The sequence below is a fragment of the Hibiscus syriacus genome, unplaced genomic scaffold (genome assembly GCF_006381635.1).
Source record: "Hibiscus syriacus cultivar Baekdansim isolate YM2019G1 unplaced genomic scaffold, ASM638163v2 tig00013285_pilon, whole genome shotgun sequence".
Lineage (NCBI taxonomy): Eukaryota > Viridiplantae > Streptophyta > Magnoliopsida > Malvales > Malvaceae > Hibiscus > Hibiscus syriacus.
This window is the reverse complement of record NW_024062299.1, coordinates 1,310,042-1,336,227: the sequence shown is the minus strand read 5'-3', so window position 1 is coordinate 1,336,227 and position 26,186 is coordinate 1,310,042. Positions and strand designations below refer to the sequence as shown.

The 26,186-nt window shown below is 38.2% G+C and overlaps 2 protein-coding genes, 1 long non-coding RNA gene and 4 pseudogenes across 3 annotated transcripts; 4 read left to right on the top strand and 3 right to left on the bottom strand.

The window, feature by feature from the left end:
- Positions 1 to 17: 17 nt before the first annotated feature.
- Positions 18 to 3,433, bottom strand: LOC120206071 (G-type lectin S-receptor-like serine/threonine-protein kinase B120). Its single transcript, XM_039205819.1, has 6 exons — positions 2,024 to 3,433; positions 1,429 to 1,778; positions 1,120 to 1,330; positions 805 to 1,042; positions 574 to 721; positions 18 to 474 (listed from the first exon to the last, which is right to left on the bottom strand). The coding sequence occupies exons 1-6, from the start codon at positions 3,357 to 3,359 to the stop codon at positions 160 to 162; spliced, it is 2,598 nt and encodes an 865-aa protein (XP_039061750.1). The 5' UTR covers positions 3,360 to 3,433; the 3' UTR covers positions 18 to 159.
- Positions 3,434 to 7,464: 4,031 nt separating this feature from the next.
- LOC120205825 (calcium-binding protein KRP1-like) lies at positions 7,465 to 7,869 on the top strand. Its single transcript, XM_039205618.1, has one exon. It carries the CDS (start codon positions 7,528 to 7,530, stop codon positions 7,867 to 7,869), a length of 342 nt encoding a protein of 113 aa, XP_039061549.1. The 5' UTR covers positions 7,465 to 7,527.
- A 726-nt stretch (positions 7,870 to 8,595) lies between these two features.
- LOC120205890 lies at positions 8,596 to 10,750 on the top strand (annotated as a pseudogene).
- Positions 10,751 to 13,098: 2,348 nt separating this feature from the next.
- LOC120205824 lies at positions 13,099 to 13,995 on the top strand. Its single transcript, XR_005524062.1, has 3 exons — positions 13,099 to 13,121; positions 13,209 to 13,337; positions 13,565 to 13,995. It is a non-coding gene; the product is annotated as an uncharacterized LOC120205824 (long non-coding RNA).
- A 2,172-nt stretch (positions 13,996 to 16,167) lies between these two features.
- On the top strand, positions 16,168 to 21,588 carry LOC120205889 (annotated as a pseudogene).
- The window catches only part of LOC120205888, a 26,793-nt pseudogene continuing 20,618 nt past the window's right edge, over positions 20,012 to 26,186 (bottom strand).
- The window catches only part of LOC120206068, a 10,155-nt pseudogene continuing 5,575 nt past the window's right edge, over positions 21,607 to 26,186 (bottom strand).

Genomic DNA, 26,186 nt, shown 5'->3' with positions numbered 1-26,186 from the left:
TTTGTCACCCACTCCCCATTACAAAATCTTTGAAACAAAAAAAAATCATAATTACAATTCAATCTCATTGAAGTCTGTATATCCTTTGAAAACTGCAAAGAATATGTATATTCTATCAACATCTCAAAACAATGCAGATGAAGTTAACAAATACAAAATCTATCTTCCATCTACCATTGTCACCGTGACATCTTTGGAAGATGCAGAAGCAGTTTCATGCATATCCATACTGTAATCTGCATCTACCAAGCTACTCATGGAGGTATAAGTGGGCTGTTTCGGCATCGGCAGCGTTGGGGCTTCGCTCTCCAGCATCAACACCACGGCAGCCATTGTCGGTCTGTTCATTGCCGAGTCCTGCACACACAGCATGCCTAGGTGTATGCATTTCAACACTACGTTTGGCGAGCATGAATCCTGAATCAAAGGGTCGACGAGCTCCATAGCTTTATCTTCGTTCCAAAGACTCCATGCCTTGACAAAACAAGTTCATCAAAAATACATTTTAGCATGGAAAATTCAATAACGAAATCCAGTTGCTTGGATATAAATGATGCATGCAGTTGTACTTACGTATGCTATAAGACTCGTGTAATTGGATGATCGGAAGCTAGTATTTCGCTGGCCGCTAATGATTTCTAACAACAGTACTCCAAAGCTGTACACATCGGACTTGACCGAAAACAGTCCTTCCATTGCATATTCAGGAGACATGTATCCACTGCATTTTTAAGATCAGAAACATAAATGATTAGTTCTTTCATTGTAATTTGATATCTATGAACTTGTGTTGTTTTTTCTTACTATGTGCCGACTACTCGAACTGTATTTGCTTCATTTTGGTTCCCCCCGAAGATCCTTGCCATACCAAAATCCGAAATCTTCGGATTCATCTCTGCATCCAACAAAATATTGCTGGCTTTCAGGTCTCTATGAATGATTCTAAGTCTCGAATCTCGATGGAGGTAAAGTAGTCCTCTTGCAATGCCTTCGATAATGCTGAACCGGGTTCTCCAATCTAGCAGCGCTCGCTTGGATTCATCTGCCATTAAAGTTATCAGTAAATTATATGTTTTAGTACAAAAACTAATGAAAATCCGAGCATAATGCGGAAAATACCGAAAAGAAAGTAGTCCAAGCTTTTATTAGGCAAGTACTCGTATATCAACATCTTTTCTTCCCCTTCGATGGAGCAGCCTAATAGTCTAACAAGATTCCTATGTTGTAGTTTAGCAATCAAGATAATCTCATTTTTAAACTCTTCTAGCCCTTGGCCTGACGTCCCCGAAAGCCTCTTTACAGCTATTTCTTGACCTCCAGGCAGCTCTCCCTGGCAATAAATGTAAACGATAAGCATTATTATCGTCAATCTGATCGCTAATTATAACATTATACATTAGAACTCTGTTATTAGCTAAACGAATTCACCTTGTATACGGTACCAAAACCACCCTGCCCCAGCCTGTTTGCTTCACAAAAGTTCTTTGTTGCAGCTTCTACACTACTGAAGTTAACAATTGTTAACTCCGGTCCATTAACTTGATTCCCGTCGATAAGTATGTCGGTTGGTCCTGATACATCTGCGGAAAAGTCTTTGGTCTTGGACTCGTTAAATACTGCTACATCAACGTCCTTGCAACAAGGCATCGATGAAACTACAGGCAAACGTTTAACTTTTTTCCTGTATCTCCATAGTAGCCATATAGATATCACCAAGAGGCATGCCCCCGACACAGAGATTATAATTATCACTGTGTTGGATATCTTCGAACCTCCATCTACAGTTGAAGTGAAAATAAACAGTGTTAATCTATCAGAAAAGCTCATACAAGATGTCTCATGTCAAATTATTGCTTCAACATTTAATAGTACACATCGAATTCTTGTACAAGATTCAACCTTGGTTCAGAATTATGCAGTGAGATGCAGCGGAGCTGATGTTCAAATGAGCTATTTAGCCCACTAACATGATGCAGTTCACAAGAAGCCTGAGCAAGAAATTGAAATTATCGATGCAGCATACCTAATTCGGAATTATGGATGCGGTAAAAGAACTGTAAATTTCCAGCTTGGTCCAGATGCTGAAGATCAACCAAATCTCCTTCCCATATCATGCATCCGATTCCAGAAACAAATGCATAGGCACTACACGAACAATTCCCTAAGCAACTTGATTTGCAAGCATCTATGTTCATTGCAGACAGCAACAACCTTGATGAATCTGGTAACTTCACTCTCCTTGTTCCCTTAAATCCATCCGGTTCACCATTTTGCCTTGCGGTAGTATTAGTACCATTAGTCCTCTGGCACTGCAGTTCGACCCTCCGTTCGCAACCACCGGACCAATCCCCTCGACTCCACTGATCTGAAATCCTTGGCCTAAAACCTTCTAAACAATTGCATTCCGGAGCTTTCAAGTGGTCACATACAGCATGATTCCCACAATGATTATAAAGATCACATATGTTATCAGGGGCAGGCTGTGTTTCCAGCACCGTCCACGTTTTCCGATCAACATCCCACCTCAACTGCTGTTCCCTCCCGTCCCAGCCGAGCCGAAACCGCAAAAAATCCGAAGGGTCCGAAGGATCATATGTGAAATACTGTGTCCTATTTTCATCAGGCTGAGAGAGCTTGAATCCATATAAGAAACTAGCGATGTTACTCATATTGGGAATGCCTGTAAAAATCACTGAATTCCACTGCCCGCTTCGCCACCGCCTCGTCATACGATCCCATATTATAATCTGTGGTCCTCCGTTAGGATCAACACCCATGGTGTAGTTCCCTAGTGAAGGATCACTTGCCGATTTCCATGATCGGAAAACACGGAACTCGCCGATAGCGGAATTCACCGGAACTCGCATACCGGGAAGAAATGTATCGGTTGGCTCGTCGAAGCTCTGCCAATGAGCTCTACTGGTATCACCGATGCTTTCATTGTTTGATAGAACAAGGTTCCCTGTGTTCTGAAGAACTGCCGCGGAGTTGTTCGATAAACCTGAAACATTAGACGACCAGACCAAACTGTCGTTTCCATTTAGAACAACAAGGTTACCGTCAACACCAATCCTCAAAACACCATTTCTGTTAGATATTGGACTGTCTCTATTAGCAACCCAAACAACTGTTTTAACATCAATCTTGTACCAGATACCGAAAAAACGGAGTGTTGAGTTTTCAGGACTGAAGAAACCCAGTTCAAAAGTATCATTCTCGGACACCAAGGTGTCACCATCTGCTACCGTTTGTTCCTGTCTGATTGTGTCAACTCCATAGCAAAACTGAGCAAAAGTACACAAAAGAAAGATGAATGAAACGAGAGAAACAGAGACTGGGTTTTTGCTATTAGTTTCCATATCCTGAGAAAAGCAGAGGTTTTTTGAGATGTTAGAGATAAGTGAAGGGTTTCAGAGAAGAAGATTCAAAGGGTGGTCATTGTTTTTACGGATTTTGGAAGACAAGTTTGATTTTAAGACCTACAGAAACTAAGTGGAGCTTAGGAAACATCAAAATAACAAGTTAAATTCTGCTCACAGCCTCACACTGTCTCGCTTGCACGTGAATTTATTCCGTTTTAAGAGTTTTGAGTTTTGACCCAAGAAACCAGAAACCAAGAATCAGTAGGGTGTATGATTAGGTAAGCAGTCAAAAAATCGAACACGGGTAAACTACAAATTGCATCACTCGACTTTGACCTTATTTATTTTCATCATTAAATTGTAATTGTTTTCAATTTAATCACTAAATTTTAGCATTATTCGTTTTTATCATGTTAAATTAAAAACATAATGAAATATAAGGTTTTATACCGACTTAAAATGTATTTTTCTAGTGAAAAAGCCACAATCATTGTCAATTTTTAATGTCTTCTTCAATCCTATAGAAGATATTAATGGATTTGTCTTATCGTATATTATCATTTATCATATTAGATTTTCTCAAAAAAAAATTAAAACTTACAAAATATAACTTAAAATGAAAAATTAATTTGATTTACAGTCTCCTCTTTCTTCATCTCTCTATTGTTGGGATTTGGAAAAATATGTTCCATCATTGAAGATCAAAGGTAATTCAAAACCAATGATTTTTCACAAAAAAATGAATATTTTTTCTTGATAATTTTCATAATTTAAAAAATCTATACTTGATCGTGTCATTAGTTATAATGGTAGAGTGAAAAATAGAATAATTCAAAAGTGTAGTAAGCAAATTATTTTCTTTAAAAACTAAAAGACTGAAACATAAATATCATCAAAATCAAGTGATGAAAATGGTTATTTATCCACTCAAACACACTCAAATCTAGGGATGGCAAACGGGCGGGTCGGGTGCGGATACCCCATCCCCCATCCCCATACCCACCTACTATTTTTCAATCCACCACCCGCCCACCACCCATGATGGGGACAAATTTTCAAATCCACACCCGCCCACGCGGGTACATTTTCAAATCCATCCCCACACCCACTACCCACTAGCGACATATCCATCTAGACCCGCCTGACAACAAACTAATGAGATGTTGGAGTTGGTTCGCAGACAGTTCGTGATGGGATAGCAGCGCATGCTTCAATTTGTCAGAGGAGTGGCTGTACGAATGTTATGGAGACATATTGTAGGGAGCATGTAGTCGCAGAGCTGGATTGTTGTGTTGCTTCGATGTTAATGCTCATAGTGCGCTAATATGGGTTTTGAGGGGCTAAAGAACAAAGAGCTGAATATTTCACTAATTAAATACCAGATTAAAGACTAAATATCCTTAATATTTAGTTAAATTATATGTTATATATTATATATTATTAAAATTTATAAATTAGTCTCTAAAATTACACCTAAATTCATAATGGTCCAAAATTTAATAGATATTTAGCTGGGCGGGCGGATGTGGGGCGGGCGGATGCGGGGCGGGCGGATGCGGGGCGGGTAATATCTCAAACACATTACCCGCCCACCACCCACGACGGGTACCACTTTATAAATCCACACCCGCCTACTACCCGCTAAAATTATACCCATCCCCGCTCCAATTGGAACGGATGCGGTGCGGAATCCACGAAACTGTACCCGTTTACTATCCCTACTCAAATCCCACCACGACTTTTGTCTAGCATGAAATCTAGCACTTGTCCTTAAGTTTTTGAAACGTTGTAATGAAGTTTAAAATATTAATATTGTATTCGTTAAGTTTCTTTTATCAGTTTAGTTATTAATTATTAAATATCAATTTAAATACAATATAATATTCATCTAACATAATAAGTTAACTTATGAATATATATTGTACTTATAATTCATATTTAATGTATTAAAAGTTAAAATTACTCTCCTAAATTTTAATAATACAATTTAGTTTTTAACACATCATAACAAACCTACAAATATAATAAATATATGCGTATTTATAAATTATTTCCGGTTAGGTATTAAGCAAGATTAGTATGGGATATTGATTAAACAATTAATCAGTTGGAGCTGTATTATTTGGACCGGTTGGTTGTCGTTAGTAGTGGAGTTGTCCGACAAACTTTGTAATAAAATAAACATGGTAGGGTTTGGGTAGAATACAGATAATGTGATTTATTCAAGTTTATAAACTGTTTTCAACTTTATCCTCGTAATAAATTAACTAAATTATTAGACTGTTTAAGTCATTAAGTATGATAATCAAGTTTGTTTAACTAATGGAAGGTGGACTTAAGATACACTTAAAACAACATAAGATAAAGATAATATATTTAGTTGGTACATAAGATAAGGATATATATATATAATGTGTTTAATACGAGTAATGTAAGATTAATTTAATAATTTATTATCTTTCAAATCTTATAAACATAATCACAATTAAGAAGGTGTGTGGTCCAACATTATTTGAAAAGATATTTTCGACTATTCTATTCCAGTGGTACATATTTTAGCGATAGTGCTTTGCATGTAGTATATATCCATTTCGATGAACGGGAGAGGAAAGCGACGTATCCAATTTATTTGAAGCCATCGATTTAATTTAAATATAGAGATGACTATCCAGCTCAGTTGGTAGAGCACAAGGTTTTTAATCTTGAGGTCGTGGGATCGAGTCACACGGAGGGCATTTCATAATTCGGAGGTCTTCTACGGAAGCTGCTCTTAACCTGGTGTTGGGAACAATCTATTATCTTACCTCCCCTTACCCATTACTTATGGGAACAAGGAACATCCATTTGATTTAATTTACTAAATATACTTAACCATTTAATATGCTCTGATTTATAAATAATGAAAATCTAAGTGATATATACATGTATCAAACATTGTAGGTTAAAAAACTTACTCATAATGGAATATTTTCAAATAATAAAAGAGTTATGGGTCAAATTTTGATTTTGGTCTTTTCGCCATGTTAAATTTTAAAATTTAATCCTTATTTTCTTTTAATTTTATATAAAATTTGGTCCTATTCATAATGTTATTAGTTAGTCCAAATTGTTAACACCGTTGACTATTCCCATTAAAGCATTGACATGAATTTTTATCTGAAAATCTTACGTATCAATTGAAAGTTTTGTGGATGTTATTAGAAGAATTCAGATCAAATAACTTAATTCAATAAATAGATTTACATGACAGTCGGACACTTAAGGGGTGTTTTAAACAATTTTATATCGACACTTTGACATGACACATCTTAATTCATAATAAAATCTAGATTGAGAACATATGCATACTATTTAATACATAGTGAGATTCGAACTTAGGATCACAAAGTTCCTGTGGCCTCAACCTTGCAATTAAGTCAATGCATTAAACAACTATTAAGGGTGGCGTAAAATTTTATGTTGAGCAAGATAAATTTATAAAATTTTAGGGCAAGGAAAACTTATAAAATTTTAGAGGATAAAAACAGATTATCATTAAATAATAAAAAGGAAAAAATCTAAAATACATATAAATTTAAATTTTTAGGGGGAGGCGACCACCCCTCAATAGTGCCCCCTTGTTCCATCCTGGCAACTACTAATTACATTGTTAAAAAAATAAGAATATTAAGTTATGTCAAATTAAAGTATGATGCCTAAGTTTCAAATTTCTGCATAGTACAAGGACCAAAAACCAATGACCAAGCTTTATAGCTAGTAACATCAATAGAAAGGCATAAACTAGGTTTCTTGACCCTGACGTGCAAAGTGCGAAGTGTAGGTTTGGTTTCCGAGGACGCAATTACACGCATAAATCCAAAAACATTGGGTCATGAATAAAAACTGCGTCACCAAACGGTACCACCCCTCATGCAACTTCGAGGAAAGAGAACATTTTCAAAACGAAGCCATCTTTCAAATTTATACCCCAAGCAAAACGCCGGCTAGAACAACCTTCCCCAACAACTTCCTCTTATCTGTACACTCGTTGTCATCGACAATCCATCCTTAGTTCCTCCCACATCTCTGTTTACATGAAGTTATAAATACCATTTATGTATTCCCACACTGCATGCCATTTCAAGAATCTTAGGGTTTTTCTTTTTCTGCATTCATTGTTGTAAAAATGGCAGCACAAGATGAGATTGTGTTCGAGGATTTCTTCCCTGCAATGGTGGACAAATTAGGCGCAGAAGGGTTCATGAAGGAGCTGTGCAATGGGTTTCGGTTGTTGATGGATGGGGAGAAAGGGATGATCACTGTGGAGAGCTTGAAGGGGAACTTGGCGTTACTTGGGTTGCAAGGTATGAGCGATGATGAACTGGTCTGCATGGTGAGAGAAGGGGACTTGAATGGAGATGGTGGGTTGGATGAGATGGAATTTTGCACTTTGATGTTTAGGTTGAGCCCTGCTTTGATGAAGAGTTCGAGAACATTGTTGGAAGAAGCTTTTGTTAGCGAAATCTAATATTTTCATCATTTGCATTAATTCTTATTTTAGGGCATTTTTGCCACCTTATTTGTCAGTGATGAACTGATTGAATAAAAAAAACCTCTCCATTATTTTTTTTATCTGTCATATTACTTTTACATTTATATTTAAATTTTGAAGTATTATTTACTTTAAAAATTCTAAATTTAAATAATTACATCTATAGAATGCGTATATTGTCAATAAATTAAGAAAATTTTAAACATATATTACCTTGTAAGTACCCTAAACTATTTAAAAATTTCAAAGTTATTTTTCCCAATAATATTCTCTCTAAATTTTGAACTTAAGGTCTTGTAATAGTAATACTAATGATTTTTTTCACAAACCAAACAACTCAATGGTTAAAGGGAATATTATTATTCTTAAAGGTCTCGAGTTCAAGCATCGTCTGCAAAAAATGTTTGAGCGTTCGTTTTCAAATGATTAAGAGTCTTTCAAACAAATACTATTTTATAATCATTTTAGACTAATAAAAATAATAATAATTTTGGTGCAACTGTAATAAATTTTCAGCCTAATTCAATGATTAGATGCAGAAACCCAATAAGAAAAAAATAAATTAATGATGATTTTACTAAAAGGTAGTTTAGTGACCAAAATAGGAAATAAGTAATAGGTTGGTGACTATTAATGTAGTTTACCCAAGAAACGAAGTGTCGGTTTAGTCTCACCTTTAAATCCGACCCGGTTTCTGAATTTCTCTACTCTCGTAATCTCTAGGTCTGTTCTCGTCCAAATAACAATTCAATTGAATTAGCCTTAGGGTTTTCCCCCATCCAATTCAGATTAACCCAAAATGCCACAAAGACACTCGAAGAACAACAACGATTTAGCTTTCTTTACATACGATGAGAAGAGGAAGCTAGGGTACGGGACTCAAAAGGAGAGATTGGGAAAAGACTCGATCAAGCCATTCGATGCTTGCTGCCTTTGCTTGAAGCCTTTCATCGATCCTGTGTCTTGCCAAAAAGGTCACGTCTTTTGCAAAGAATGCATTCTTGAATGCCTTTTAGCCCAGAAAAGGACATCCAAAGGTACCGCTTTTATCCCAGAACCATCGAGTGTTTGTCTCAATGAGTCATTGATTTGGTATTTTGCTCAATTTCTTGTCTAGGATGCATGTTAATGGCTTGATTCAACTCATAACTAGTTTATAGGTTGCAATTCAATAAGTAACAAGCGATACGTGAGAGAATTTTTTATATTCCTTTGTTGAAGGGTTATTTCTTAAAAAAAAAAAAAGAATTAAGGTCTAAGATCTTTAGCATGTGATTTTTTGGGGTATTCAATGGATTATAGGGACTTGCATTTATTGTGATGGCTGATGATTTGTGGCCTGAATTGTCTTTGACGGAATTGAAATTGAAAGAAACAAAACTGAATGTGGAAGCAGAGAAGATGGCTATGGTAGATTATAGACTCTTTAGCTTCTAACAGACATTTTTGTTCTATATTTAGGGATTTGAAGGATGCTTTCAGTTAGTGTGCGCTTGTGCATGTAGCCGTTAGCTTACGATAGCCATTTCACAAATTACGGGTGATTATTTTGAGAATGACAGCAATCATGTATTTGAGATTAATTCCTTTTGGGGTTGTAGGTCATCCTTGAATCTGTTTCATTTCATGATAAGCTGGAAGACTTATTCATTTAATCTATTTAACGATTTGTTCACATCAGTAGCTTCTCTGTTAGTAATTACCCAGTGGCTGGAGGTTAGGAGCTGAAGGGTGGATTCTGCTCTTTCCTCCCTTCCCTTTGAAGTGAAGTACGATTTATATATATGCCTTTGTGAAATTTAATGTTAAGTAACTTTTTTGGGGGGTGAGGGTGGATTCTGCATAGCAATAAAAGTTGGTAGTCCCGACTTTCGAATGTGAAAACAACCTTTCACATGATTAGAGAAAAATTTAAGTAATAAGATTCGGTGCTAGTTAAGTGGATTTTTTTTGTACTTGATTTTCTTTGAAAAATGGAAGTATAAACTGATGTGCTCGAATCAACTATAAAAGATGCCATTTATGGGGTCAATAACAGAAAACATGTTTTCCTTCATCTGGCAGGAAACTAGTGGCCCATGCTGCTCAGCAGAAACAAGAGAAGGAAGAGGAGGAGGAGAGGTTAATGTTGGAGAAAGCAAGAGAGCTTGATGCGTTTGATCAGCAAAATCATGGTGCCTTACCACAATACAATGACAAAAACCACTGCAGAGACAAGAACGGGTTCCATGGGGCAAACAGTGTGAAGGTCACTTCTTTTGAAGAGGAAGCACTCCGTACAATGAAAGCTTTTTGGCTTCCCTCTGCCACTCCAGAAGCACCTGTTAAAGTCGATGCTCCTTCCACCAGCACAATCTGTCCGGAGGGCAAAGAAAAACTCAAGTTGAAGACCCTTTTCCCTATCTACTTCACTGAAGATGAAAGTGAAAAGAAGAAATCTGATCTTGATAAAACTTATATTTGTCCGAGCTGCAAGGTCACCCTGACTAACTCATTGTCACTGGTAGCCCTTAGCTCCTGCGGGCACGTCTTTTGCAAGAAATGCGCTGACAGGTTTCTGGCCGTCGACAAAGTTTGTTTGGTCTGTGACAAGCCATGCAAAGAGAGGAATTTGGTTACCTTGGAAAAAGGAGGGACAGGCTTTGCTGGCCATGGGGATCATCTTGAAGCCACTGATTTCAAGCAGTTCGAGTCTTCACCTAAGTCAGCGAGAACAATATTCACCCAGGTGACTTCTGCAGCAACATCAGCAAGGCTTTTATACTCGGCTTCCATGGTTGACCGTGAAACAGTCTTTTGCTTCCTGATAGCCAGGACACCAAACATTTGCCAAGGAATCACAATGACCAGACATTGACCGTCTGTCATCGACATCACCTCCCAGTATGCATCCGCAAATGCAGTAATAGACAAATTAGAGCCAGCAGTCGAGAACAACAATCCATAGTCCACTGTGCCTGCCAAGTATCGAAGAATCCTTTTAACTGCCATAAGGTGGGATTCGCGAGGGGCTTGCATGTACTGAGCAACCTTGCTCACACCAAGAGCCACATCAGGTCGAGTATGACATATGTACAGCAAAGATCCAACAAGGCTGCGAAACTCATAGGCATCAACTAACAAATTACCTTCATCCTTAGAGAGTTTATTAGCTACAACCATAGGCGAGGCAGTCGGATTAGCATGTGTCATCTTGGCTTTGGCCAGCAGATCAAGCAGAAACTTCTTTTGACTTAAAACAATGGAGTTAGCTTCACGCTTGACTTCAATACCCAGAAAGTAGGACAGATCACCAAGGTCCTTGAGCGAAAATTGCTTGTTGAGTTCGCGAACCACATGCTCAATATGGTTTAGCGATTCTCCATCAGTATGATATCATCGACATATACAAGAATAAATGTGCGAGTGCCAGCCTGATCAGTAATAAACAGGAGCTTTCAGCTTTGGACCCTCGAAACCCCAGAGCAATCAGACTATCTCGAAGCTTGTTGTTCCAGTTACGCGGTGCTTGTCGTAAACCATAAAGGGCCTTCTGTAGCTTACAGACAAGGGGTGTGCCATCAGGATTGTGTACCTCAAATCCAGGTGGCTGCTTCATAAACACATCTTCAGTCAACCCGTCGTTGAGAAACGCATTGTTAACATCGATTTGTCGAAGCGGCCAATTCTTCGACACAGCCAGTGAAAGGATGATATTGATCGTGGAGAATCGAACCACAGGACTGAACGTCTCTTGGAATCTTGTCCTGGTACCTGTGAGTACCCCTTCGCACAAGGCGTGCTTTGTGCCTTTGCACAGTACCATCAGCATTCTTCTTGATTTTGAAGAGCCACTTACATCCTACAGCCGTCCTTCCTTCTGGGAGTTGGACGAGAGTCCAGGTGCCATTTTGCTGTAGAGCTTCAAACTCATCATGAACAGTGCGGACCATTCTCAGACTGAAAAGCTTCATAAACAGTTTATGGGATAGCCTCATCAAGATTGCTGAGGAAAACTTTGGGTTTGAAAACACCAGCCAGCTGCGTGTGCACATCGGATGCGTATTGACTTTCACATTCAGCTGTGACACCACAGTCGGCTCAGCTACGAACTGTTCGGGTACCACAACCGGCTCATCTACAGGTTGTTCAGATGCATGAAACTCATGACATGCTTCTTCATTCAAGGCTGTAGAGGGAGACACCGATGCTTGCGAGGGATAGGCATGTTGGTTTTCTGCCGATTGTAGGCTTGACCCAATAGGCACGATGGGACTGCGAGAGGCAGTGGGGGTCAATGTAAGCCCAGGAGAGGTATTTGTATGTGAAGAAGTCATAGGAACATGTAACCGTCGTGGTTGCAGAATTATGTCTAAAGCAGGCGAATTCTTCTTCTTGGCTAAGACACGAGGGGACTGCAGTTCTGCAAAAGGAAATGTTAGTTCATCAAACTTAACATGACGAGATATGTTAGTTCATCATATTTCAAAGAATTACAAACATATCACTTATCAATTATAAGATCACATATGAATCATCGGATTTTAAAAGTTAAAACCGATCACTCAATCAATTGATTTTTAAGTTATAATTGAGTAATCCGATTATAAAAAATTGATAAACTAAAAGTTAAAACCGATCACTCAATCAATTGATTTTTAAGTTATAATTGAGTAATCCGATTATAAAAAATTGATAAACTAAGTGAACTGATTATTATATTTAAAAAATAAAATCTCAACTATAACTGAAGGTTAACTTCCGTTGTACACTAACGAAAGAGTGACGAGTTTGTACCAATTGATTCATTGAATGACATGTTGTAGTTTTAAAAAAGATCTAGTGACCTATTTATAATCTTACTAAAACTAAAATCTCTTGTAGTAGAAATTATCCTAAATAGTATTGCCTTTCTAAACAAATCATGCTTTCAATAAAGTTTCTTCAACAAGCACACCATTAACAAATACATTTATCAGTCTCTTAAAAAGGCACAATAAAGTTCGAAACTGTATGCTACTGACCCTTATTTTGTACTATCCGCCTGATTTCCCTCTTTTTTTCTGTCATGTAGGCAACTTCAGCAGCCAAAATCTGGGGTTTTACTTTTGCTCGCAGAGATGGCTAAGTCTGTTGAAAAGAGTGTAGCTTTAAGAAAAGGGGCATGGAGTCCTGAAGAAGATCGGAATTGACTGCTGCTTATATTAAGAGATATGGGATTTGGAACTGGCAGATGGCTAAACCAGCAGGTGGATTAAACAAAGAGCAATATCCTTTTGTTTTTTTTATTTTACAATTTGTTTGTTTGTTTTTTATGTGTTTTGTTTACTTTGTAGGATTACAAAGGTCAGGGAAGAGTTGCAGACTTCGTTGGGTGAATTACTTAAGGCTTGGAATTAAACATGGGAATTTCACTAAGGAAGAAGAGCAAGCAATAATTGATTTACATGAAAAGCTTGGAACAGGTAAGTTTCTGCAATTGGACGAATGGTTTTTTTAGCTGAAATTTGTATCGAGACCTTTGAGAATTAAAAGAAAGATTTGGGAATTTAGGAATTGAGAGATAGGGATTAATACATGAATCTAAATCAAATTTCATGTGGAAAGGTTATGATTGTTCATATAGCACTTTAGAGTTCTGAATCTAGATTGCTCTAGCAGTTGAAAGTGTTTTCAATGGTGAATTTTGCAGGTGGTCAGCGATCGCATCAAAATTGCCCGGAAGAAACTGATATGAGATTAAAAACCATTGGCTTGCTCATTTAAGAAGACGTTTCAAGTACGATCTGAATTCATTGCCGGAGAGTGAACCTTGCCAGCCATCCAATGCTGAAACAGACCAAAATATCTCATTCAGAATTGATCTCCCAGTACCCAATGTTCCAAGACCATCGATTTTGGAAAGCTTAGGTTCTATTTCTACCGACAGATTACCTTCATCGAGCTCGAATCCACCGTTCGAAATCGAAGAAAAGCCAACATCAAGGATCCATTGGTTCTTTGGACAACTTCAAAGCATAATAGGGTATTGGTTCATTGTTTTCAGCAGCAGCCAGCTCTCTGCTGGCGTTTGTTCCTGTATATACCAGGGTAATTCCTACAATGATGTTAGGCACGACTAAATCTTTTTCAATCTCTAATTTCTAGCTGCTGCCTCATTTGGTTGAATGTTGAAGATGTTATTGCACATTGTTGTAGACTTGGTACTATCAAGTGACAGAGAACTTTGATGTTCTTTATGTAATGTTTCGAGTTTGAATCTCGACATTAACACTGACAAGTAACACTATTTTAAACATTTGAAGCATGTTCTGTCGTTCATGTCCCTTTAACAGCTGCTCCCTTGGTTACATTTAAAAAGAAAGAAAACCCATTAAACAAAATGGATTATCTTCACCCTTCTACTTTCACTGCATAAACCAATCAATTTTCTACTACGCTTGATGTCTTTCTTTTCGGACACTGTTGCAATGGCTGAGGGAGTCTTCTTCAACTTCGAGTCTGAATCATTTTGTGTTATGAGTATCAATTAAGCGCATTCATTAAAATAAAAATCGCAACAGCATCCTTGAGCATATAAACAAACTATATTTCAATTGAATCAAAGGAGGAATTATAGCTAGGAAGCATAAGATCAAGTGGTCCAAAGCAGAGGAAGTTCAGAAAAACAGCTTGTTAATTATGAAATAAGAATTTAATTCTCTCATTGTTTGATTTTGATTCTGTCTCTAGCGAAAATGGACTGAGTGATTAGTCAAATTGGGTAACAAAGCAAGCCCATCAGCGAGAGCTCTGACGACCGAGCCACCCCGTCGTATCAGAGAAAGGTGGTGGAAAACCTCACAGGTGCCTGGATTTTTATACAAAACATGGATGGCCAGCTCAGGAGTGGAGGGGCATTTTTGTTGCCAAACAATGGTGGTATAATATATATATATATATATATATATATGGATGACAATTTTGTTTCCAAACGAGTATTTAACCCATTAATATATTCATTAAACCAAATCCTTAATAAATATAAATTAATGTTGCAGAAGCTTTAAATAAATGACAGAGATTCATATGAGAGTACGAATGCATGCATCATGCACCCCTCCAACATACGTGCTCGAACTCGAGATCTCTAAGAATAACCAATCCATTTAATCACTACAGTTGCTTAGTTCGTGCTATTAAAACGAAAATGCAAACAGGATGACTTCCCTACTGTTCTAAAAGAAATCATTTCAACCCAAAGTTTCCCAATCGAACCAGCATGTCGAAGAGAGACACTGTGTTTCCCAAGTCGACCAGTTTCGTCAAATGCACCGCAACTCATACGTAAGTTAGGATGTTCTGCAATTCCATCTATACATGTCGATCAGATAATCCAAGTTGATTCAATTTGTTGAAGCCAAAGCAAACATGGTTCGAAACCAGAAAAAAAACATAGTTGCATTCAGCAATGACGAATGCGCTGCACTCAACTGTCCAAATCAAATCATCAAAACAGATGCCGACTAGTCCCATACCAATAATTCGAGTTAAAAAGCAAAGCATCAGGTTACATTTTGAACCAGAGAAAAACTGGGCCCTGTAATGCCTACCAAAACTTTTCTCTCTTTAGTCTATGGTGTATATCGAGAAACGGATTAAGTTTTCCAATGTTCCACAGAAATTTGCATACGCACACCATTGCTTTATGTCAGCAGGGTATAAACCATGATAGTAGCAAGTCTATAGGATTGGAATCATAGTGATGCAGATTTTAATGAGATTTGGCTAAGCAAAAGGAAGTACTGTCAAAAGAAAACATAGATGATCGGATTTCCTGTCCTACTGCATACATTTGATTTCCCAATTCTGCAAATGACTGCCTGGTTTCTGCTTCATATTCTGATATAGAATGAGTTTGATTGCATGGTGCTATACAAGTTTGTTATAACCATTACTAATATATGTGAGTGATAAGAAATTCGATATCTTATAAGTAAGATCTGATTAGTCGAGACTCAATGTGACACTATCGAGTACCCCAAGAGAACTGCAGCAACATTTTTCTCTGAATGATTCATATAAGACATTAATATTGTGAGCATTTACTCAAAGCCGCTACTGCAATTGGCCATTGCTATAATTAACTGTTGCATACTCAAATGCTGATTAGTAAAGAAACCTCAAAAAATGCGACTTCTGAGAAAAACCCAAAAGAGTGACTCCTTAATTGTCTCGAACTGTCAAGCTTCCCGGTCACAGCTTGCTCTCATTGCACCGTTTAGAAAGTTTTCGGAACCAAACAGGACTTTATTTCCTCAAAATTACTGTATCTGCCACTTTCCCTTTCACTCTTTCTCTCTACTAATCCCAAAATACCCTTAATTCCCCCAACTCGTCTAACCCTTTCCAAAAAGACCAGCTTTCTCCTCTTTACACTCCAGACCCAAATCGTTTTCCCTGTTTTTTTCTCGAGAATCCCATTATTTTCCGGGAAAAAGATTTGATTTTTTACCGGAAAATAAGACAAAGAGACGGAATGGATGAAGAAAGTGCTATACCGGACCATCTCCGGTGCAATCGAACCGACGGGAGACAATGGCGGTGCAAGCGACGAGTAATGGAAGGGAAAAAGCTGTGCGAGCTTCACCATATCCAAGGCCGTCACCGACAGAATAAACAGAAAGTGCCCGAATCCATGAAAATGCAAAGGAAAAAGAGGAAAAAGAAGGCCTTTGAGAAGAACAAGCTGGAAATTAGGACAAAGTTGCTGAAATTAGCGAGGCCGATGAAGCGGAAGCGAGTGATCGGAGGGGAACCTGAGGCATCCGAGGCTTTAGACGAAGCTGTTCGTAAGATGAAGCTGAAAAGAGGGGATTTGCCATTGGAGCTCATAAGAATGGTTTTGAAGAGAGAAGCTGAGAAAAATAAGAAGAAGCAGAAAGAAAATGAGCGTAGTGATTCTGATGATGATGATGGAGAGAAAGAGGTGACTTGATGAGAGAATTGCCTAATGGTTGATGGCCATTTCTTCCTCAAGTCCACATTTCGATAATGCAGGTTCATGTTCTGGGTCCGGTTCTGCTTCGGGTTCTGGTTCTGTTTCAGGTTCTTGTATTAATGCTAAAGTAGGAGAAACTGAAACTAATACTGTTGCAATTGCCAGAAGGCAGTTTAGGTCTAAGAACATTGAACCATTACCTGTTGGTACATTGCAGGTATATATTTGGTTTTGGTTTGCCTTAGTTTTTTTAAAAATTTCTTCTGGTTCTTTGTTGAATTGTGGGGTATTTTCCCCCCTTAATGAAGGTTCTGCCATGTAAGAAGAATGAGACAAATTTGAGGAGAGGGAGAAGAATAAGGTGTCATTGGTGTAGAAAGGGTGGTGCTTCTAACTTGCAAGTGTTCCAGTTGTAAAGAGCAATTCTTTTGCTTGGATTGCATAAAAGAACAGTGCGTTATCTTTTACCCTTTTTTCAGTTCTGTTTGAATTGTGATTGTAAAGTATTTGTTTATTGACATAGAACATAAATCCTATGCTACATGGTTATGAATAGTTTAATAAAATGCGATAAGTTTACGGCATAAGTACGTGTTCCGGCCTCTCTAGAAGTTGTTCACCTAGTTTCTCATATGGACCTTCCTGAACTAGTGTTTTTGGAGAATACTTTCCCATTATGGCTTTGTATTTAGTCTTTGTCTCGTCTGTATAGTTTTGAATGTAGTGTGATGTATTTGAACCAGTTGGTTGGAGTTAAATCATAGAGGTCGATTAACTCTTACGATGTTAAATTGCATACAGGTATTTTTCAAGCGAGATGAAGTTCAGATAGCTTGTCCGGTGTGTCGTGGAACTTGCCGCTGCAAAGCTTGCTCGGTGAATCAACATAGAGAGACAGAATGTAAGGTCTGATATCATCTGGAACACTTCATTTTTCAACCTGGTGCTTGCATTTTCCCACACTTATATCTGATGTTTTGCCTAACCGTAATTCTGCAAAAAAAATGTTTCAGGAATTTCTAAGGGACAAAAACAAAGTGGAAAAGATGTTAGATTTTCATTATTTGATCTGCATGCTTCTTCCTGTTTTTAAGCGAATAAACCAAGGCCAGAGTGTTGAGATGTGTGGAGGCAAAAGTACAAGGTAGTTAAATGATGCTTGAATTTTTCTTATTAAAGCACTTTCTATTATTCAGAAGAAGAGGTTGTGATGTCTTCTTGTGTGTCATAGGCAAAAACCTCGGTGATATTCAAGTCCAACCTGCTGAATTTGGTGGCAATAAGGAATATTGTTGGTATGCTCTTTTCTGCTTAAAATGTATTCGATAAAATTATGTAATTTGTTTTAGTTTCCGTTCGGTGATGATATTACTTCTGGAGCAGCAGTAAGTGCAAGACTTTCATTCTGGATTTCCATAGAAGTTGCCCAAAGTGTTCGTATAGTCTCTGCTTAAGTTGTTGTTGGGATATCTTTCAAGGGAATTTAGTTGGAAGTATCAAAAAACTTAACGCAAATGCCCAAAGAGAAGGAAACCTTGTTTGTCTGGCATTTGCCTTTCGGATAGGAAATCCTTAAGAATAACTAGGCAAACTTCAGAGGGTACGAATATTGATTCTTCTGTATCATTGCCTAGTCGGAAAGCTCCTGATGGCAGTGTTCCTGTATCATGCCCACCAGAGAGTTTGGTGGTTGTGGTGATGGCCTTCTTGATCTGAGATGTATTGCCGCTATGTTGGTTCAAAGAGCTGGAAGTAAGCGCTGAAAAATTGGCAGCTATGAATTGCCAGAAGCATTTGATACTTTTTCATGTTGCTCCTATGTCCTTCGACGGATTATGAAGCCAAAGGCGTGAAGCAATTGCAAGAGGCTTCCAGGAGAGAGAATTCAAATGATAACTTCCTATTTTACCCCACTAACTTGAACATTCATGGTGATAACCTGGAACACTTCCAGAAGCATTGGGGGTAAAGGCCATCCTGTAATAGTTCGGAATGTTCTTCGGACTACTGCTTTAAGTTGGGATCCAATATTCTTGTTTTGCTCATATCTTAAGAATAGTCTTGCCAAAGCGGAGAATGAAGAATTAAGTAAAGATACAGGCTGCTCGGACTGGTTTGAGGTTAGATTTCTAAATTACATTGTAAATAAAATTGCAAATTTTGGAGGTAATAAACAATGTTGCCTTATATATGGTGGCAGGTTGAAATTGGTATTAAGCAGTTATTTTTGGGATCATTAAGGGGGCTGGCACAATCTAGCATGTGTGAGAAGCTGAAACTGAAGGGCTGGTTCTTCTCATATGTTTCAAGAACAATTCCCAGATCATTATACGGAACTCATTCGATCTTTACCACTTCCGGAATACATGGATCCTGGAAGTGGTGTTTTGAACATTGCTGCTAGGTTGCCACAAGAAATCGCGAAGCCTGACCTTGGCCCATGTGTCTCTATCTCATATTGCAGTGGTGAGGAACTTGTACAGGCCAATTCTATGAAAAAATTATGTTACAGTTTATGCGATATGGTATGTCTATCTCTATCCTTCACTTTTATCTTGGTCAATTTATCTCATTGAAAAATTGGCATGATGCACATGTATTCAAGTTACCTCGACTCGAATGTAAACCTGGAGATGTATATATAATATTGTTGTGAAAACCCTTTAATTTGTACATTCATTATCCTTGTTATGAACATCATGGAAACGTTAAGTAACCTTTGCCATTTATTTTTCTTTCTTTTCTCCCTCTTTCCATCACAGGTTAATGTTTTAGCGCATGCTACAGATGCTCCTGTTTCCATGAAGCAACTTAATAAAATAAGAAAGTTAATGAAAAAGAAAAACTTTCAAGACCAAAAGGAGCTTGCTAAGAGAAATCTTGATAAAGATGGCTAATGAAGTGAAGGAAAAATCTCCATCACATAGTGAAAACATGGAAGGAGTAGGATTGAACGGTACAGTCAGTAAAGAAATGTGTTCTCACAATACGGTACCAAAAGTTTCTCGATCACCTTTTGCTGTGCATGAAGCACATGATAAGGAAGATGGCTCTGATTCTGATTCGGACTGTAATTCAAATTCTGAAGCTTCACTACCATGCGACAACATTTACAGCTCAAAAGCATTAGAAGATCATGCAATCTTCGGGAAAAGAACAGATTTGGCCAAGTCTTGCGGTGCAGAATGGGATGTCTTCCGCAGGCAGGATGTTCCGAAGCTTATGGAGTACCTTAAAAAGCACTCAAATGAGTTTGGTCACACATGTGGTATTCGCAAGCATGTAAGACCAGTCACGAGACTTGAAAATGTGCTAGCAGAATGGACATAACACTGATTGTTTAACACTCCTGCTGCAGGTGGTTCATCCAATCCTCGATCAGAATTTCTTTCTCGACACAAGTCATAAAAGAAGGCTGAAGGAGGAGTATGGTTAGTTCACTTGATTTTATTATCTTCGTAATAGTTAAGGATAAGCATTCTGAAATTTCTTTCCACTTGATACCTGCTTCCAGAAATAGAACCCTGGACTTTTGAACAGCATGTCGGAGAAGCCATTATAATTCCAGCTGGCTGTCCATACCAGATAAGGAACATTAAGGTATCCTATTACAGGTCTTACTGAATGGTGTTGTGTGCAAATTGTCATATACCTCTTCACTTAGGAATTTTACTCCCCAATTCATAAGGCTATAATTTTTATTTTCTTTCCCCTGATAACCTGTAGTCTTGCGTTAATGTGGTTTTGGACTTCATTTCACCGGAAAATGTGACCGAGTGCATCCAGTTGATCAATGAACTCCGTCTACTTCCAGATGATCACAAAGCCAAAGCAAAAAAGTTTGAGGTAACTTTTAAAATACAACTCCAGTTAACAGTGTTCATTTTCTGTAATTATATTGAACAAAATTCTCTTATTGCTATAAAATCAGGTTGAGAAGATGGCGCTATAGAATTAGTGCAGCAATAAAAGAAATCCGCGAGCTTACATGTGCAGAGTAAGTTGCTTTTGGAATATTTGAAGTCTTCTGTCAGCAGAAGCATGATGATATTTCATCAAATCTCACTAAAATTTACAGCTCTAAACATAATGTTTCATTCTTGAGGTTAGGTCCAGTGGCGAGCTCAGTGAGTAATTGAGGATTTAAGAACAATGACATGTTTATGCAAGGGATTCTCGGTTTAGGGATACTGCTGCTAGCAACTTCTGCTCTCTGGGTTTTTTCCATTGTTGAAGCATTGCTAACGGCGAATAGCATGTGTCATGCAGAGATTTTGATGCAATTGTTCATTCTACCTTTCACCCCCCATTGTCCATGGAAGTTGAATTAATATGAAGCCAAGCCAGTTTGCTGCAATCGACTTTGTAAATGTGTAATATCGACCCACCATGTAACTAACAAATTTAGGATGGAAAATCATTCATATTATTTACCTTTGTTTGAATGTAATCACAGTTAATTCTCCTCTCCATTGAAGCATACTGATTTGTCATATCTGCTACTTTGGGCAACCGTTTCAAACCCTTTTCAGAATTTTCTTACATTGTAACTACAAAATGCGTAATATTACAGCAGAGAACAAAAGATTCCAGTGTCATCTGCCAAGCAGGTACATGACTGTTTGTCCTTCCATTTTATGCAAAGAATTTAAATAATAGTTTCTGCATTTTATTTCTCTCGTGTTGCCCTTCTCTTTCAGTCTTCACCTGTCACCATCACCGTGACTGAGGGCTGAAGATGGCGATGAATAGAGAAAGTAACAAATAATTACATTTGGATGAAAATTCACATTAGCTCAAACTTCAGATAAATGGCACTCATGATGCTTTTCATGGTCTGTATATTCCAGGGTTTTGGCGCTAAAGTGATGCTTTCGACTAACTGCACTCAGATAATGTTCTACGGCGCCATCAGCCCATCGATAGTTTCTGACATTTTGTCCTTCCATTTTATGCAAAGAATTTAAATAAGTTTCTGACATTTTATTTCTCTCGTGTTGCCCTTCTCTTTCAGTCTTCACCTGTCACCATCACCGTGACTGAGGGCTGAAGATAGCGATGAATAGAGAAAGTAACAAATAATTACATTAGGATGAAATTCACATTAGCTCAAACTTCAAGATAAATGGCACTCATAATGCTTTTCATGGTCGGTATATTCCAGGGTTTTGGCGCTAAAGACCCCTTGGAGGATGGGATGCTTTCGACTAACTGCACTTCAGATAATGTTCTACGGCGCCATCAGCCCATCGATAGTGAAAGAGATTTCGCCCAGTCGGCTTTGAGTAGCAATGTTTGTAATGTATGCATTACGTTTATCCGGATCAAGTTTCCTTTGCCAACCCTACAAATTTAAACAAATACCAAGATGTGATATTGAATTAATTAATAATCTAAAATGGCAATAATGAATATATGGAATAGATTTATCTTCGTGTTATGAAAGCATTTTGGAAAGCCAGACCTAGGACCATTACACAAAACAATCCTGAGATGGGAATACATCTCATTCATAGTTTCTAGACTCAAGTAGTCCGGCAGATTTAATCATGACTACAAAACATCCATTTAGTTTTTTTGTTTCCTTCGGAAAACCGAAAGCACAATGCATAGAACATGAGTAAACATAAAGACGAAGTTATTTCTAGCAGGTAAATTAGCAAAAGCGGAACGAAGTTATATTAGATTTTCATATGGTTGGACAAAGGTTCAAATGAAATCTGGATAGACATAAAATGAAGAAAGATACCTCAAGAACCAAAGTTGGACCATCACAGTGCATACATTGCCATCAATATTGACTCTATGACGCCTTACTTTCTCGAGCAGTTCTTGCATGCATTCAGCCGGATGGACTAGACACCTCTTTTTTTTTTATAAGAATTTCAGGCCTCATTAAAAATCCCCTTCTTGATTAATGGATCTTTAGGAAAGCTCCTTAATCATCGGAAGGAAGAAAAGAGTGTCTTAGGATTTTATTAATCAAGACAAAGTACATAAAATACAACCAGAAGACGACTAACAAAACCTTAAAATTACAGAACTTAGAAACTAAACCCCTAATGCGACCAGACCTCCCTTAAACAACACCAAAACTAACACAGCCTCAACAACCTCAATAGACCACCCAACCCTACTGAAAAACCTCTAAGGCAACCTTAATTAATCATCCAATCCCCTGTTAGCTAAAGTATCAGCCTCACAATTGCAGCTCCTCGGATGTTCTAATAATGATCTCCCTCTCCAAGATTAGGGAAGCAATTTTCTGAACCAACGAACTAAAAAAACGAGGAGATGATGTCGGCAGCAAAATCCAATCCACTACTGATTTACAATCACTCTCTATAATTAACCTTCCCTTCATCGCCCAGTCCGACGAGAGAAAAAAGTCAATGCCTTTCTCAATGGCTTTCAGCCCAGCGAGTGGAGGAGGACCTAGGCCAATAGCGTGCGAGAAAGACCCAAGAATTTTACTTTCTGAATCTCTTAAAATGCCCCCAATTCCCCCTAGCAGGCCGTCCCTACTGACTGCTCCATCAACGTTAACTTTAAAAAAATGAAGTGGAGGAGGAAGCCAGCCCTGAACCTTCATCCTTTTAAGGTTCCTAGTATGATGCTTGTCTGCAAGTGTAGGGTCCCCTCTACCTGAATAATGACGTTCGGGTGCTTAGCCAGGAACCATTTAGCCAATCTAAATCTACAAATGAAGAAAAGAGTATTGCTGTCCATTTTCCAATCATCAAAACCACCGAGTTTCTAGCCTTCCATAATGACATAGAACTACACCCGGTATAAAGCTCCATATTAGAGAATTTGGCCTCATGTCCGACCAAGAACACAGCAAAGAGACTGGATCTTTAGGTAAGACTGACGAGACTTCCCATAACCTCCAAAAACTGCTCCATAGGTCCCATGCAACCAAACACGATATGAACAAATGCTGAACTGTTTCTTCCTGCTTAGCACAAAACGAACAAGAGACCTCCTCCGATGTCCACACCTCTTCTTATCAACTCCGTTCTAACTGCCAATCTTTGATGAGACCTGCCACAGAAAAGTTTTCGACTCTTGGGGAGCCAAACCTGACCAAACGAACCTTTTCCAATTGAAATTACCCCCTGAATTGGAAGAAAGAGTCAACCTACATGCTTTAGCGATGAACCAATCTCCCTTCCCCGACCACGCCAGAAAATCATCCACTGAATCAGACAGACCAGCATTCTCCAATAATGACATCAATTGAATCCAGTAATCCAGCTCCCAATCACATAGATCCTTCTCGTTTGAATGTTCCAAATCCATCTATTACTCAAGAGACTGCCAACTCTGAAACTTTTCCCCACTTGTTATTAGAAAGAACATAGATCCTTGGAAATTGATTCTTTAAAGAATCCTCATTTAGCCAAACATCGTGCTAGAATACAATAGACTTGCCATTGCCTACTTGAATCTTCGAGTGAGATCGCAAACCATGTCCAATTGCATCATCTGCCAAAATTTCTTGTAATACCCTTCCATATCCAAGAATCTGAAGGAGAGACTACGGGTTGACAAACCCTTTTCCAATTCACCCAGTGAATTCGACTTTTTGAAGAACCTTCCCCCCACAAAAAATTAGCCATAAGAGAATTTAACTTCCTATAAACCTTACTCGGGATTATGAAAACAGAGATGAAGAAAATCAGCAAGGAGGACAGAATTGATTTTATCAACACCAATCTGCCCGCCATAGATAGTGTGGAAGCTTTCCAACTGGATAATTGTTTTTGAAACTTTGAATGACTGGCTCCCAAAGAGCCTCTGAATTTCTCTTTGCACCTAAGGTAAACCTAAATATACTGTGGCAGGACACCCCGGCGCAACCAGCCTTCTTAGCCCATTCATTTAATACGTCGTCATCCACATTAATTCCATACAGATTACTCTTCGACAATTCAAACGGAGTCCAGTCATTAGGCTAAAATTCTCAACTCTCTTAATATTGAGAATATAGGTAGGTGAATCTGGCAAACAAAATCAGGTCGTCAGCAAACTGTAAATGGGTTAGAATAAAGGAAACCGATCTTCCAAAAGCAAAACCCTGAAAAAGTCTCACATCCGCCGCTTTCATTAACATACGATTTAACAGTTCCCCCACTAAATTAAACAAGAGAGGAGACAAACTACATCCTTGTCTCAACCCTTTGCCCATCGAGAACTCCTCTGTAGGAGAGCCATTCACTAACACCGAGATAGACACCGTTGAGAGGCAACATTTTATCCAGGAAACCCATCTCTCCCCAAAGCCCATGACTCTCAATAATATAAAGATAATTGGCCATTCAACCGAGTCATACGCCCTCTGAAAATCAGCTTTGAAAACTACCCCTTTCAGCCCTTGCTTCTTCCAACAGTCTATGCCTTCGTTTGCAAGAAAATCACAATCTAAAAGTTGTCTCCCCGGAATAAATGCAAATATGAAGGCTCACAATATCTTGAATCACTGAAACTAGTCTCCTTGCTAAAACTTTGGAGATGATTTTATAGAGACTGCCAACGAGACTTATAGGTCTATAATCTTCAATAAATTCCGGATTGTTTTTTCTTGGATCAGAGAATGAACGCATGATTGACCACATGATCCCATTTTCTCCACAATAAAATCTTCTATAAACTTCATAAGTTGCCCCTTCAGAGTTGGCCAGAATTTCTTGAAAAAACCATCGTAAAACCGTCGGGACCTGGAGCTTTAGAACTGTCTGAAGAGAAAAGCCTCCCTTACTTCCTCCTCTGAAAACATAACCTCCAGGCTATTCCTTTGATCTCCTCTCAATTTTGCAAATTTAAATTCAAGTTCTCCACCTCTAAAAAATTTTTAGAATTGTAAGCTTTCTTAAAGAACTGGAGACATAATCTTTAATCAGCTCTGGATCTATCATCACCTCCCCATCCACTTTCAATGCCGAAATGGTGTTGAATCCGTTTCTGTTTACAGCACATAGGTGGAAGAACCTAGTGTTTCTATCACCATCTTTGATCCATTTCGCCCTCGACATTTGAAACCAAATACTTTCTTCAATCCTGTGCAATTTCCAGAGCTATTTTCTGGATGACAGGAGCTATTCCCAGTCAAAAGTAGAAAGCCCACTGCCTTGCGCCTTAATTTCCAAATCATTTATTTTGCTCTCCAACCCTGTGATAGCTTCAGATATCCCCTGTTTATTTCTGATTGGCCATTCCTTGATAAGTTATTTAGTTCCTTGTAATAAACTGTAAATTCCTCTTCCCCCTCTATCTTTAACCCGATCTGTCATTACATTATGAACCATATCTACAAAACCATCTTCCTCCAGCA

Coding starts and splice junctions, on each gene's coding strand:
- LOC120206071 (XM_039205819.1), bottom strand. CDS start 3,359: ATGGAAACTAATAGCAAAAACCCAGTCTCTGTTTCTCTCGTTTCATTC. Junction 1,331..1,428: donor GTTTTGGTACCGTATACAAG/GTGAATTCGTTT, acceptor ATTTATTGCCAG/GGAGAGCTGCCTGGAGGTCA. Junction 475..573: donor ACACGAGTCTTATAGCATAC/GTAAGTACAACT, acceptor TGTTTTGTCAAG/GCATGGAGTCTTTGGAACGA.
- LOC120205825 (XM_039205618.1), top strand. CDS start 7,528: ATGGCAGCACAAGATGAGATTGTGTTCGAGGATTTCTTCCCTGCAATG.